The sequence below is a fragment of the Lampetra planeri genome, chromosome 26, assembly GCF_965212315.1.
Source record: "Lampetra planeri chromosome 26, kcLamPlan1.2.h2, whole genome shotgun sequence".
NCBI classification, from domain to species: Eukaryota; Metazoa; Chordata; class Hyperoartia; order Petromyzontiformes; family Petromyzontidae; genus Lampetra; species Lampetra planeri.
Window position 1 is genome coordinate 12,805,025 of NC_136132.1, and position 14,312 is coordinate 12,819,336.

At 51.4% G+C, this 14,312-nt stretch overlaps 1 protein-coding gene across 28 annotated transcripts in view; it reads left to right on the plus strand.

Moving 5' to 3' along the window:
- The window catches only part of LOC144727773 (uncharacterized), a 140,569-nt gene that overhangs the window by 18,172 nt on the left and 108,085 nt on the right, over positions 1-14,312 (plus strand). For 26 of the 28 annotated variants that reach the window (XM_078606849.1, XM_078606857.1, XM_078606847.1 and 23 more), the window contains 2 exons: positions 1,932-2,012; positions 4,938-5,075. The exons of 1 other annotated variant lie outside the window; for it this stretch is intronic. In XM_078606849.1, coding sequence (XP_078462975.1) covers positions 1,932-2,012; positions 4,938-5,075 — 219 coding nt within the window. The remainder of the gene's footprint in view (positions 1-1,931; positions 2,013-4,937; positions 5,076-14,312) is intronic. One more of the 28 variants, XM_078606864.1, reaches the window with a different exon arrangement.

Below are 14,312 nucleotides of genomic sequence, written 5' to 3' on the forward strand. Positions count from 1 at the left end.
ACGTATCCGCTATTGATTCCGGCAGCGAGCGCTTCCCGTGCATTTTATAAAATCTCAAATAAATCCAATCGTGCAGAGCGATGCGTGTTTATCCTCGTAGCCTCGTTATTGTAGACTGGGAGTCCGTGAGTTCACGATAGCGCAGCTGTACGCGCACGCTAATTTTCCGATAGTTGCTTGAATTAAAGTTGCTCCTTGGTGCAGCCCCCATGAGCGAATGGACAGTGCGGCGCCTCCGTCCAGCTGCTTCGTCTCCACGCAGCGATTCGGCACACAAACTTTCACTGTAATCCACAACAACTTGTATTCCAGCGATGGTAATAATTCCAGCGAAGCGAATTCCATCCCGAAGACACACACTCAATTTGCTAAGTGCAGCATGGCCACATCCCTGGTATGAAAACCGCATCCTTTGAATTTGTTTTAATCCGTTGTAATTTGTACACATCCACGGCGATGTTGTAGAGCTGCTTGCTTTCCAAACTTTTTCCTCCGGCACTAGTAGAAGTCGTATTGCCTTGCGGGTAATTCGTCTGATTAATTCAGCCGGAGCGGGCGAACTCCCTGATTAACATGCAGGGCAGGGTGGAGTTGTCTGGGCTGCGGCTGAGCGCGGGGTGTAAATTGTCTGCTGATGGTGGGAACGCTCGAAAAGTGCAGACGGCTACAGAAAAAAAACCGAGGGGGAGAGAGAGTGGCTGGGCGGAGCTTACTGTACGTTTAGGAGCCCCTCTGGAGCCTACATCGCCTTTTGAAAGTTTTGTCCCGATACGTAGCAATAGCGGCTGCTATCACTGCGAGTGTATCAACAGCATGAATGTCAAAAAAATGTACAACAAAAATTAAAAATCACCGTGATAAAATGACTAATCCATAACGGAAAGCACAATTTAAGCCGAATTGTTTAATGGCCATAATGAATGCCATTTTGTTAGAGTATTGATCCACTTATCATTCCGAGCATTCCGTTTTTTTTGTATCAGATAAAGCCCAGTCGAAGCGCAGAATTTTCGACATTCGGTACGGCGCGTAGCGAGCGCCATGCGGCGCACGGATTCCATTCTGTAGCCGGGCGGAATGGCAGGCAGGCCCACCGAGCAGTCGGCATGCAGGCAGCTTGGGCAGGCAGGCAGGTGAACAGGCAGGTGGTAGGTAGACAGCCATCCAGGCGTGCGAACAGGAAGGTGAACAGGCGGGCAGGCGGGTGGACAGCCAGGCAGGCCGACCGGCCGGCAGGGAAGCAGGCAGGCAGGTTTGCAGGCGGGAGAGCGAGTGGACATGCATGCCGGGAGGCAGAGCATCCCCACAGCGCATGGAGCCAGTCGGTCTCGCGGAGTGCTTGCCGCTCATCAGGACAGCACGCTAATTAGAATCCCGCTGTTGAAACAATGAGGCTGCGCCGGGAAGCGAGGCTTGCCGATGTCGCGTACGTGTCCGGGAGCCGTTGCATTCTGCCTTCCCTTCCTCCAGTTCGTAGCGCAGCTTGTGCCGCATCGACGTTGAATCTCCATTTATATCCAGCCCAGCAGTGGGAGCCAGGCCCTGATTGGTTTGCGGTATTGATCAGCCCCCAGGAGTTGATAATGCGCTCGTCAATACTTATTGCATTGCGAAAATCCACTGCTTTTTAACAGATGTGTTCACCTCTCTCTCTCACACTCTATCCTAATTCTTTCTCCTCTGTCTGCCCTGTCCCTCTGTCTTATACACTTTGTCTTTCTTTCGGTCTTTGCTACTGTCTCTCTCGATGTATGTCTAGCCATGCTTCTCTCTACACATGCCTTCACTGTCTCTCCCTATCCTGCCACGTCTACCACTACTCCTCTTTCTGGATGTCCTTTTATATCTCGCTCGCTCTTCCTTTTTCCCCTCATCTGGTTTGGCTTTTGTTGGGCGACACTTCGGGCCTGCATCTGACCGGGCAACTGCAGCCGCAGTTGGCGCCGAAGAGCGACACGCCGGGGAAGACCGTGTCAGAACCGGGCGGCACGCTGCCACTCTCCGCCACTTGCGTGAGTCTCACTTTATCGCCCGCTCTGCCCGCTCCGCCCATCCGTTCCATCTGCTCCGTTCGCTCCACTCCCGCACCATTATGGGCCCGCCTGTCCACTGCGTCCGCACGTCCCCCATCCTCCCCGTTGGCATGGGCAGCCCCACTCAGTGATGACGCGATCCGAAAAGCTCATCTTCTGGGCGCTCTTACGTCTAAATTAAGTTTGAGTTTAGTTTCTAAATTGTTTTATATCCAGGACACGTGCCACAACTCGCTGTTTTTGTCTTCGATTCGTGCCACATTTGTGTCGCTAGGAATGCCGCAACTTCAGGTTAGTCGCATGGATTTTCCACGGAACCTCGGTGATGCGCGATTGTTCATAACACACTTTCGTATTAGTTGGCTATTAACCTCCAACTAAGTAAAAAAATATCCGTAAAGAAGTTTCTGTTGTCGATTTATTTTCCCCCCGAAAAAGGCAGCGTGAGAAAAATCCGTAAGTTGGCGCGCCGGGGACTTTGGCAGCATCGCGCCCGTTGCCCTCCTGCCCGCGCCGCCCCGCGCGGCACCCTTGTTTCTCCGCGATTCAACAGCTTGCATACCAAGCGGAGCCCCGCACAGGGGGGGTTGGGGCGCACCGGCGGGCTGGCCCTGCCAGCTGCCGCTCCTGGCACTGCCCAAGGTTCGCCGATCGCTAATTCCTCGTTGTTGTCGTCGCGCGCAACCGCGACGCGGGTTTCGCGCCCAGTTCCACGCCCGTGCTTGGCAGCGAAGCGGGCACCGGCTCGCCGCGCCGCCCGCGCTCCGTCCACATCGCAAAGAGCGATCGCGCTTTCCACCGATGCGCCGATTGCGCCCGCGCCGCGTTGTAATCCACTCGTCGACTTAGGAGCGACTCCCGACAATTAAGAGACGACAAATTTTTTTAAAGCTTCCCAATTTCATCTCGTTATCGACCCCGGCTCGAGCGCTCATCAAGGCAGCAGCAGCCACGAAGTAACGCGCTGCGTGCGTAAACGAAAGCGGAGCTCTGGAAATGTTTTCTCTAAGCATGCAGGCTACCATGCGGCTCTGTGGCTCGTCTGTAGCGAAAGCTGCGCTCTCCTTTCGCTTTTATTTTCCACTGCGCGTGTGACGCCGCCGAGACGAACCCCTCCCTTGCCCACCCTGTGCTGCGGGTGTAAAAAAACTGCCTCTCCCCTCCCCTCGCCTCCTCGAACCTGAACCACTCATTGGCTGGCACCATGCCAGCCTGCGCTCTCCCCCCGCTCCCCCCCCCCCGCTCTCCCTCCCGCACTCCCCTCCGCCGACGTGACTTTGGGCTAATTAATGAGAGGAGAGTTAATTGCCCTGGCAAGCTGCCAGGACGCTATCTGATGTCCCCGGAGGCGCTGCGCTGCGCCGCGTTGCGCTGTGTAGCGCGAACGAGAGCGCCGGGCGCTTGCGAGAGCGCCCGGCGCTTGCGGGAGCCCAGCTACTCGCCCGGCCGCTCGCCCGGCCGCTCGCCTAGGCCAGCGGCCGCTGCCTTTGCGCGTCCCCCAGTTGTCGGCGGCGCAAATACTGCCGTGGAGAGCGCCCGCCTGCTTGCGGCGCCTCGTTAGCGCGCCGGCGGCCGCTCGCTATTTGCTCATTGGCGGTGGTGGAGGGTGCTGCGCAAACTTGGCTCGGGACACCTAGCAAGCGAACGTGCGGAACTTTGTCCCCTCTACGGCGCCCAGTGAGCGAGCGCACGCGAGCTGGCGCTGCCGTACGAAACGTCGTTCGCGCCAGCGAACGTTCGTTCCCACCGCTCCGTTCGTTATTGTTAGCGCTGCTCATTTAGCTCTCACTAGAGCAGTAATTTTTTCCAAGCCAGTCTCCTGTGCCGAGTGGGCGGTATGCTAATTTGCGTGTAGGGTCTGGCGTGCCGGTACGCTGATGGATGTGCATTTGCATAATGCATATTGTAAATAATGAATGGACGGCGGCCCCTGACGGATATGCAAATGGTCCGGTCGTTATGCAAAATCACTGCGGGCGGCCGGGGGTGGAGCCTGCCTAGGTCTGGTTGTGTGGCCGTCGGACACTCGCACCCCACCACCACCGCCACCACCACTGTCACTACTGCCACTGCCACCGTCACAGTCATCGGTCTCAATATGCAATCGGCTGCTCGGGCCTAATGTGCAAGAAAAGACAAAAAGAAAAACCCACCAAAAAGGTTACTTTCCACCAGCATGTTCCCACGGATTTGCTTTTGATAGGTTTTTTTTGTGGCAATGTTAATATCTATTATTTGCCACATTAAACGTACAACACGGTGGTATGGTTTACGTGGTTTTCTTTCATATATTTTTGTGGAAAACGATACTTCCGTTCCATTCCTTGCTGAATCTGCTGTGCGTTCCCGCGCATGCCGATTCTACCCCACTTGGGCATGCGCACGCTGACCAGAAAAGTGTTTAAAATTACACAACTGGGTTTATACGCCTTGAAACGATGGTAGAGAACAGTGGGCAGTGTGCAAATGCACTCCGGTTACAATGAAAATATTTGTTAAACGTTGCTGTACCGTGAGAGTTCTCGGAGTAATTTTCCTCGCCGGGCTACCTGTTGCACCACAGGGTTATTATTCCCTTCACTCTCGTTATTACACGCATTATTTGCACTGTTATCGCCCGCCGTTTAACATCTCTGAGTAAATACCACTTGGGTTTCATAAAATCAACCCCCTTCATGTTACACAAGCAAACACTTTGGACGTGTGTTTGACCGCGATGATTGTGGATTTGCTCTGGAACTAGGTGTTTTTTTTCCTCCCGTGCAGTTGGACAAACTGCTGGAGTTTTTTTTTAACTCTGCTGTAATTGCCGCCGTGCTTGGGATTTACTCGGGCTGCTTGGCGCGACCCCGTGGTGACCTCATCCATCCATCCGCGTGACCCCCGCGTGCGTGCATGTGGCAGTGTGGCGGCGGCAGAGGAGGAGGAGGAACCGGGGGGAAGGCGCTGGGGAGCCGAGGACCCGTGTGGCGTCCAGGGACGCGCTCACAGAATGCCTGCAGGGCCAGCTCCGAGATGCGCATCGCAAGCTCTCACGTTGAGGTAGCTCGTCTGCTCGTCGGTTACCTGTAAAAGTGGCCTTCGCTAGGCGGGCACTGGCGTGGGCCCTGCACCACTCAATGTCCCTAAATTGAAAACTCATTTCTTTAGAACTGCTTTTTGTGTTTAGTTTGTTGGCCTTCCCCCACACATCCGGTGAGCACGGTTGGCTATGTACGGTGCTAAAGAAGTTCAATATACAGGCAGTTCCCGGATTGATTATGGTAGGGTTAGGTTCCCCAGAACGATCCGTTCCTGAATTTTCCGTATGTTGGAAACCTGAAGAATATTCCCCCAAAATCAAGATGAAATCCAATAACTGGAAATAGTTGTGCCTCCCGTACCCTATTACTAGTTCGTTTTCTCTCATTACTGTATCATACAGTACTGTAGCATACAGTATTGTATGATACAAAAGGAAAATAATGACATAACGAGATAAAAAATTCCATTTACTTTACGAGGTAAATGGTCGACGCGGTATTCATCTGCAACCTCACTGCGCTGCACTATTTGCGGTTACGTAACCAACGCAAACATTTCCGCATGTTGAATTTTTTACACGATTTATTGGAGCATTTCCGTAAAGTCGGATTTCCGTAAGTTAGGTCTTCTGCAACCCGGAAACTGCCTGTACATACCTCCGTACGTCCCTGTGGCCCACCCAAGTTCACTCCCCTTAGCGGTGTGAATCACCGTTATGGTGGCCCACCACACGACAGCTCTACTGACACCCCGGTCCGAGAGGAACTGGAGTGGAGACTGCCGGTGCAGCGTTTGTCACAGTGCCTTTGAGTTACCTGCGCCGCTTGTCGACAAGTCCTTGTCCCTCTCCGTGTCTCGGGCATTTGTGTCCAATTCATAAAGTTCTACCGCTCACAGAACGCTTAGCTGGTGCCACCGAGAGGCTGGATTTTATTCCAGCCTGCCGACTGTGATTAAAATTGGGTTCTCAAGCGTAGTAACATTTAAACATTTTATTTCCCGCACCTCCGATTAGCACGGACATTTGTGAATGCTGGATATCTGTGAAAAAGAGCTTCATAGCCCACTGCATTCATCCAGTCTAATTAAATATTCTGATTCTGACGTACGGTGCGGAAGAAGTACAACATATATTTACTTGAGATGGAACATCTCATATGCAAGGGTGTTCGGGATGTTGATTGACGCGTACAGAGCAAACACGCAATGACACGCATACACACGTGGTAAATATATAAGTTATGCATGGTTTTGGTTAATCATCTCAGGCTGAGCACTAAAAAAGTTACGTGAAAATTGGTTCTGTACTTAATTTAGCTCAAATTCCAGTATGTGGCGAATATTCTTCTCTGTAGGAACAGTTGATGTGAAAGTGCTTCTCCCTACTGTGTGGACCAGAGGTCGCTTGAAGGGATCTCAGGAATAGTTATGTGATATTCGCTGTTTCTCTAACACGGTGGGGGTGGGTGAGGGGGGATGCGCTGCTCTGCGAGAGATCCGAATGGACTCTGCCTCGTAATGTGACACTGATAGCGCAATTTGGATGCATTTGGGGAAAAAGACAGAAAGCTCATGTCCTGTGACTCGTGCAAGCGCCTGTGTAATGTTTTGCTCTCGCTGGAGCCACCAGGGCCTTAATCGGAGTGAGTGGAGAGTGAAAGTGACTGTTAATGTTTTGCAAAGTTGATGGCAGTGATTTAGTTTGCTGTTCTACGCGCTCGTTTTAATTACGAGCGAACTTGTAAATAAAGCGGCGACATGGTCACGCGCATTGACGGAAATATAGCAGACTTACGTCGGCATCGGAATAATAAAATCATGCTTTGTGTGAGTAAAGGAACGCAGCCGCCATGGTGATGGCCCGCAGACAACAAATAACAATCACTTCTAGCGCTGTAATTGGCGTAAGTTTAAAATATTCGGCAAGGGAGGGATCTCTCCCCACGCATGCGTGTATGTGTGTGTTCACAGTCACCGTATGGGGAGTGGTCGTCTAGTGGTTAGAGGGCCCTGCACTACGAACCCGGTAACCCGGGTTCGATTCCCACTCATGGCCAACACCAGTGACGATTATCTGAACCGGTCCTGGGCCTCTCCTAGGTCGACTCAGCTTCAATTGAGTACCTGCTGCGGTGTGTAAATATATCACCACTGGGGAGACAAAGGCGGTCAGGCTTGGTGCTGGTCACCTACCCCTTCGTGTGCCGTGCCGGCCTTTACAGATGCTCGCTAACAGAATTTTCCCCAAAAGTCTGTTAAGGCTACACGGGGGATCTTTGTCTTTGTCACGGTTACCGTGAAAATACACATGTGTGCATTCACGGTCACTGTGACAGCAGCCAGTGGCCTGCATACGAAATGCAAATCAAAATACATCCATATCACATGTAACAATTCTTACATTCACGTGTATTTTTTATGACAGCTCCAAGTGGCTGTATTAAGCACAGTAAATTGGAGCGGTGGCGGCGCTGGCAGTGCACTACCCTGTGAACCGCGTGAGCTCAGTGTGGTTCTCGGCCACGGCCGACTCGTGGTATCTGCACCCCACCCCCGCCACACAACTCTTCACCAATCCGCACTGCTCTGTGACCTGCACGGTGAAGTATGGTCAAACGGGCATTCGTTCAGCCGAGGTTTTGACAAAGGGTGTTTAAGTCAGCGTGCGAGTGCGAGCGTCTGTAATTCTGCGTATCATATTGTTTAAAAGGCCAGCAGCTGAGAAGCCTATTTCTTTCGAGCCTGCTCTGTCAGAATGAATCCCGATTGTTTTGCTTGGAACACACGGTGCGGCAAAATACATCAACTCGGTTGTCGCCCACGAGCAAAGAGCTGCTCCGTGCCTCGTTTGGGCCTGGGGGGGATTGAAACTTCTCTGTGCCCGGATGCGTGTTGAAGACGGACGCTGGGGGAGAGCGATTTCATTTTTCAAATTTGATGCCGACAGTGGCCCACTGACCCCTGACAGTGGCCCACCGACCCCTGACAGTGGCCCACCGACCCCTGACAGTGGCCCACCGACTCCTAACAGCGGCCCCCTAACGGTGGCACACCGACCACTGACAGTGGCACACCGACTCCTGACAGTGGCACACCGACCACTGACTGTGGCACACCGACCACTGACGGTGGCACACCGACCACTGACTGTGGCACACCGACCACTGACTGTGGCACACCGACCACTGACAGTGACACACCGACCACTGACAGTGACACACCGACCACTGACAGTGACACACCGACCACTGACGGTGGCACACCGACCACTGACGGTGGCACACCGACCCCTGACTGTGGCACACCGACCCCTGACTGTGGCACACCGACCACTGACGGTGACACACCGACCACTGACTGTGGCACACCGACCCCTGACAGTGGCACACCGACCACTGACTGTGGCACACCGACCCCTGACAGTGGCACACCGACCACTGACAGTGGCACACCGACTCCTGACAGTGGCACACCGACCACTGACTGTGGCACACCGACCACTGACGGTGGCACACCGACCCCTGACGGTGGCACACCGACCACTGACTGTGGCACACCGACCACTGACAGTGACACACCGACCACTGACAGTGACACACCGACCACTGACAGTGACACACCGACCACTGACGGTGGCACACCGACCACTGACGGTGGCACACCGACCACTGACGGTGGCACACCGACCCCTGACTGTGGCACACCGACCACTGACGGTGGCACACCGACCACTGACGGTGGCACACCGACCACTGACGGTGACACACCGACCACTGACTGTGGCACACCGACCCCTGACAGTGGCACACCGACCACTGACAGTGACACACCGACCACTGACGGTGGCACACCGACCACTGACGGTGGCACACCGACCACTGACAGTGGTACACCGACCCCTGACTGTGGCACACCGACCACTGACGGTGGCACACCGACCCCTGACGGTGGCACACCGACCACTGACGGTGGCACACCGACCACTGACGGTGACACACCGACCACTGACTGTGGCACACCGACCCCTGACAGTGGCACACCGACCACTGACAGTGGCACACCGACCACTGACTGTGGCACACCGACCCCTGACAGTGGCACACCGACCACTGACATTGGCACACCGACCACTGACTGTGGCACACCGACCCCTGACAGTGGCACACCGACCCCTGACAGTGGCACACCGACCCCTGACAGTGGCACACCGACCACTGACAGTGGCACACCGACCCCTGACAGTGGCACACCGACCACTGACAGTGACACACCGACCACTGACGGTGGCACACCGACCACTGACGGTGGCACACCGACCACTGACAGTGGTACACCGACCCCTGACTGTGGCACACCGACCACTGACGGTGGCACACCGACCCCTGACGGTGGCACACCGACCACTGACGGTGGCACACCGACCACTGACGGTGACACACCGACCACTGACTGTGGCACACCGACCCCTGACAGTGGCACACCGACCACTGACAGTGGCACACCGACCACTGACTGTGGCACACCGACCCCTGACAGTGGCACACCGACCACTGACATTGGCACACCGACCACTGACTGTGGCACACCGACCCCTGACAGTGGCACACCGACCCCTGACAGTGGCACACCGACCACTGACATTGGCACACCGACCACTGACTGTGGCACACCGACCCCTGACAGTGGCACACCGACCACTGACTGTGGTACTCATCCCCTACCATGGCAGTAGCATTCTGAGCTCCAGCAGTAGCAGACTGAGCTTAATATTGACACGCTGAGCTCAACAACAGTACGCTAACAGTGGAACACTGATCCTTAACAATGGTGCATTAAGTATCCTCAACAGCACACTGACTCTCAACAGTAGCACAATGAGTTTCATAGTGGCCCACTGAGGATTAATACTAGCACACGGCCTTGGTGATGGCATGCTGACCCTTGATATTGGCACACTGAGATCTCTCCACATATTCTGTCTAGTACAGTGTCTTTTCCCAAATCTATATATTGCAACACCATTATATCTGCTTGCTTAAAAATCGACATTGCACATTCCGACTCTATGGGAATTTACCTACTTTTGAAAGTCCTGTAGATATACGCCACACACAATAGAACACGGCTATATATTTTACACATGTACAAACACACGGTCAAATGCTGCATACATACGGGACTCTGGATTTAAAATGTTATGTTACTTAAATTACTTGACATCCCTTTGTCAATCTACTACTGGATGAATGCCTCCTCATGCTGCTTCAGTCACGGGAGTTGTTTGACCATGCTTCACCACACTGGTCAATGCAGGAGGGTGAAGGGCGGTTGCCCACAGCTGTTTCAGACATCATTCACCACCAACGTTAGCCGTGGCTGGGAATCAAATTCAAGTTCAGGTCACCGGGGTTCGTACCGCAGCGCTGTGCCACTGTTCCCCTCTCCCGCCCTCTGCGTGTGCCGTTTTGTGGGAATCCCCCCTGCAGCGAAAAGCTTTAATATGTAAAGGTGCCTGTGACGCAGTGGCTGCCGCAACCCTCGCCTCTGTGGCCAAGCCTGGTGTGCTTTTTGTGCGGTTGAAAGCCTCTTAAGCCGCCTAATAACGTGAGGCACCGCCGCTGCCTACAGACGGATGGGCGATTGGGAAATTGGCCACATATGGCCTGTGGTCACAGCACTCTCCTCCATTCAGTGGCGGTGGTGGGCCTGCTAAGCGCGTCGTCATAACTATAAAATACCGGGCCGGGGCCTCGCCGTTGTGTTTGTTGACGCTGGCTAATGCGACACGCGATATTTATGATATTGGAAGTAAGTGGGGCAGATTAGCCATAATGTATGCGTGTTGCATGGCAGTCTCACTGTAACTGGCCTGTGGAGAATAATTAGGTGGGACAGACGCTTGCCATTGTTCTATGCCAGACAGACACAAATGTCTGGAGACTCGAGCAGGCCATGGCTTTTTTTGGTATGTGAATAAGAAAAGGCTATGAAACCCCCGGGGGAGAGAAATGCATTTTATTCGTAATCGCGGTCAGCTCTTTGTAACAACGAGGGCATTGATGACTGCCGATGCACAACGCCGGTTGCCGGTTATTCCATGATAGTCGACAAGGCCTGGCTCTCCAAATCTGTCCGTTCGGCCTTCTGGGCCTGATTTATGCAGAGTCTGGAATTCTGGCGTGAACTGGGAATTCTGCAAAAGCGATTCCGCCTAATTCACGTGTTGGCTTACCTCCCGTTTTGCTTTGTGCAATGGGGAGAGCTCCATTCCGAAAGCATCTCCGCAACCAATCGCTAGGTTGGGGGAGAGTGGATGGACTGAGTCAACCAATCAGGCTCTGTCCATCTCACAAACGAACACCTGCACGCACTCGCACATGCTCATATCTGTGTATCTTGCTTTGCCCTTTGCTAAGATGCAGCATGTAGCATGGGGGTCGGCAACCTGCGGCTCCGGAGCTGCATGTGGCTCTTTAAGCGCTGCTTCGTGACGTCGTTTATTAAGGACCACTGTCTCGTATTCACATTGTGGCACTTTTACCAAATTCGAAAAAAATGGCTCTGCTTATTATTTTGGTTGCTGACCCCTGATGTAGTACAAAGCCAAATATGACTTAGCCCTACATAAAATCATGATGATGATGAAGAAGACAATGTTAAATATGATGATACTCAAGAATATAATGATGATGATGATAATAATGGAAAATGATGATAGTGGTGACAATGATGATTGTAAATGAAACTTGTGATGGTCATCATAAATTAAGTTAATGATGATACATTATGATGATAATGGGAATGATAACACTGCTTGTAAATGTTGATAAGCCACCAAGCCACAGTCCACCAACCATACAACAGACCCTATCCTGCAGCGATCCGAGAGCCCTTACCTTCAACATGCACATCACAGCAGGTGCCCGATTGAAGCCGAGTCACCCTAGGGAAGACCCAGAGCAAGCCAGGAATCAAACTTAGGTCTCCTGCCAGTTAGAATCGCATTGCACGGACGACTTTACAACTAATGTCCAAAAGTTGATTTACAAAGAGATGTTACTTAATTATTCGTTGATATTAATAAAAATCAAAAGAACTGGTCAAAGACAGTGATTACATTATGAGGTTGCAACGACAGCATGCATCGAAAGACAACAGCTTCGAGATCGTTTGTCAAGTTTACGTTGTTTAACAAGGGATTATCCCGGGGGGAGAGGGGGGGACAAGGATAGCTTCATGAAAAAGAGTCACCTGGGACAAAGTGCGAACAGTCAAAGGCTGCTAGCCCTTTGGCTGTAAGCATTTAAATAACTTTGATCGTCTACAGTTCCTTGTCAATCCACTGCTGAATGAAAGCCTACTAAGGGCCCATCACTCCTGGCGGACGCTCGAGGAAGTTGATGAACAGAAGGTGGGAGTGCATGTCACTCGCCACTGATGTTAGCGATGGCTGGGATTTGAACTCGGGTCACTGGTTTATAGCGCAGTGCTACTTCCCAGCTAACCTTGCTTCTAAGCCACGATTGATTCTGCACGATGGCAGAAAGTTTCCGATCTTTTGCAGAAACGTTTTGTCATCGTTGGCTCCTCCCTAACCCTGCCATAACCCCTCGTTAACACCTTCCCACTTTTGGTCTCAATTATGCCACGATCAGGGGTGTATTGTGCACAATTTGTTTACAGAATTAGATTGTGTGTGAATTCCAAAATACGTTTTTGCCCCCTCATAAAAAGTGACAGGATAACGATGAAGCCAGCCCCCGTAGTTCTCATCTCTGCACCCACCGCACCGTCACATTAGTTTCTTTACATCGAGTGTTTTTTTACTCTCAGTCCGTGCTTATTTTGTTTTGGTTCTCCTTGCCGTATTTTCAATTATTATTTGCCATATTGGTGACCCAGGTCACGACTTGCATATGTACTGTTGAACTTCTTTCGCACTGTACGTAACCAATCGCGCTCATCGAAGGTGCAAAATATGAGACTGTGAGGTGCTTTGCATTCCCGCCTGGTTAAAATGAAGTAAACTAAACCCTGTTCACTCATGGCAGCTCTGATAACATTTTCAGACCGTTGTCCAGCAGATTAATTTGAGCAAAGCATTCAGTGAAGGTGGAGTGAACCTATTAATTAAGCCCAGAGGCTTGGACGATTCATTATATTTTAGTACATCCTGCGCAGAGCTTGTTATGGTTAATTAATAGCTTTGCAGATGTTGAGCCTGCGACATTTAATACTTCACAAAACTGCCAAGTAATAAAACTACTGAAATATTAAAAGAATAAATAGCATAACATAGATTCTACCGAGATTGCTTAACATTGTATCTATATTATTAAATTAAACATTTTCACCACTTTGGAATTTTCTCAAATTTGTACGTTATTATTTTTTCACCATTTGTTAAAGCCAGCTTCTTGAGGTTTTTCTCAATCCAAGCCGGTTTCTTGACATCCACAGCATCCCCCCACCAACTACTGGCTACCACTGTGGCGAGATGTTAACTACCTCACCTGGTTCGATCCCGACCCCGACGCCTGTATATTTGGAGTTGGCATGTTCTCCCCGTGGTCACGTGGATTTTAGTCCGGGTCCTCCGGTTTTTTCCTCCACATTTACATTCATATGTTTCCAGTATTTGGCTGCTGTAAATTACCACATGAATAACCGCTTTGTTGAGCTATCATCTGTGGCCAGGTCGCATCTGAAAAAGAGCCATGTAGCTCAGTGGGCCTTCCCTGGTAAAATGAAAATTGTTTAGTTTAACATCCCCTTGCCCTCAAAACCCAGTGCCCTCAGCTGGTGGTCAATGTTTCTAACCTGAAGGGTGACCTTTGCTCTTGAGATGAACACAGGAGGAATTATGACTGTGCTCCTCGTGGGACCAGAGTGTAGTAGTTGGTAGTAGTCCAAGTCTTATTTGTTTTTTCCAAGAGAGCCTCACCGAGTCGAACACCTCTTTTTTTCCAAACAAGCATCAGCTTCTTTGGGTTTTTCGGTAAAGTCAGGTAGATAGGTTCAAAGAAAATAACAAAAAATAACAAACAAAAACTACGACGTTTCGATTTCAACACAAGCATTTGTCATCAGGAACGCTTATATTGCGATCGAAACGTCGTAGTTTTTTGTTATTTTCTTTGAACCTATCTACGTGACTTTACCGAAAGACCCAAAGAATATGAATTATTGCAGTCATGAAAGCTTTAAGTCAAGATTTAAGCATCAACTTGTTTGAAAAAATGTGTCTTGGGGAAT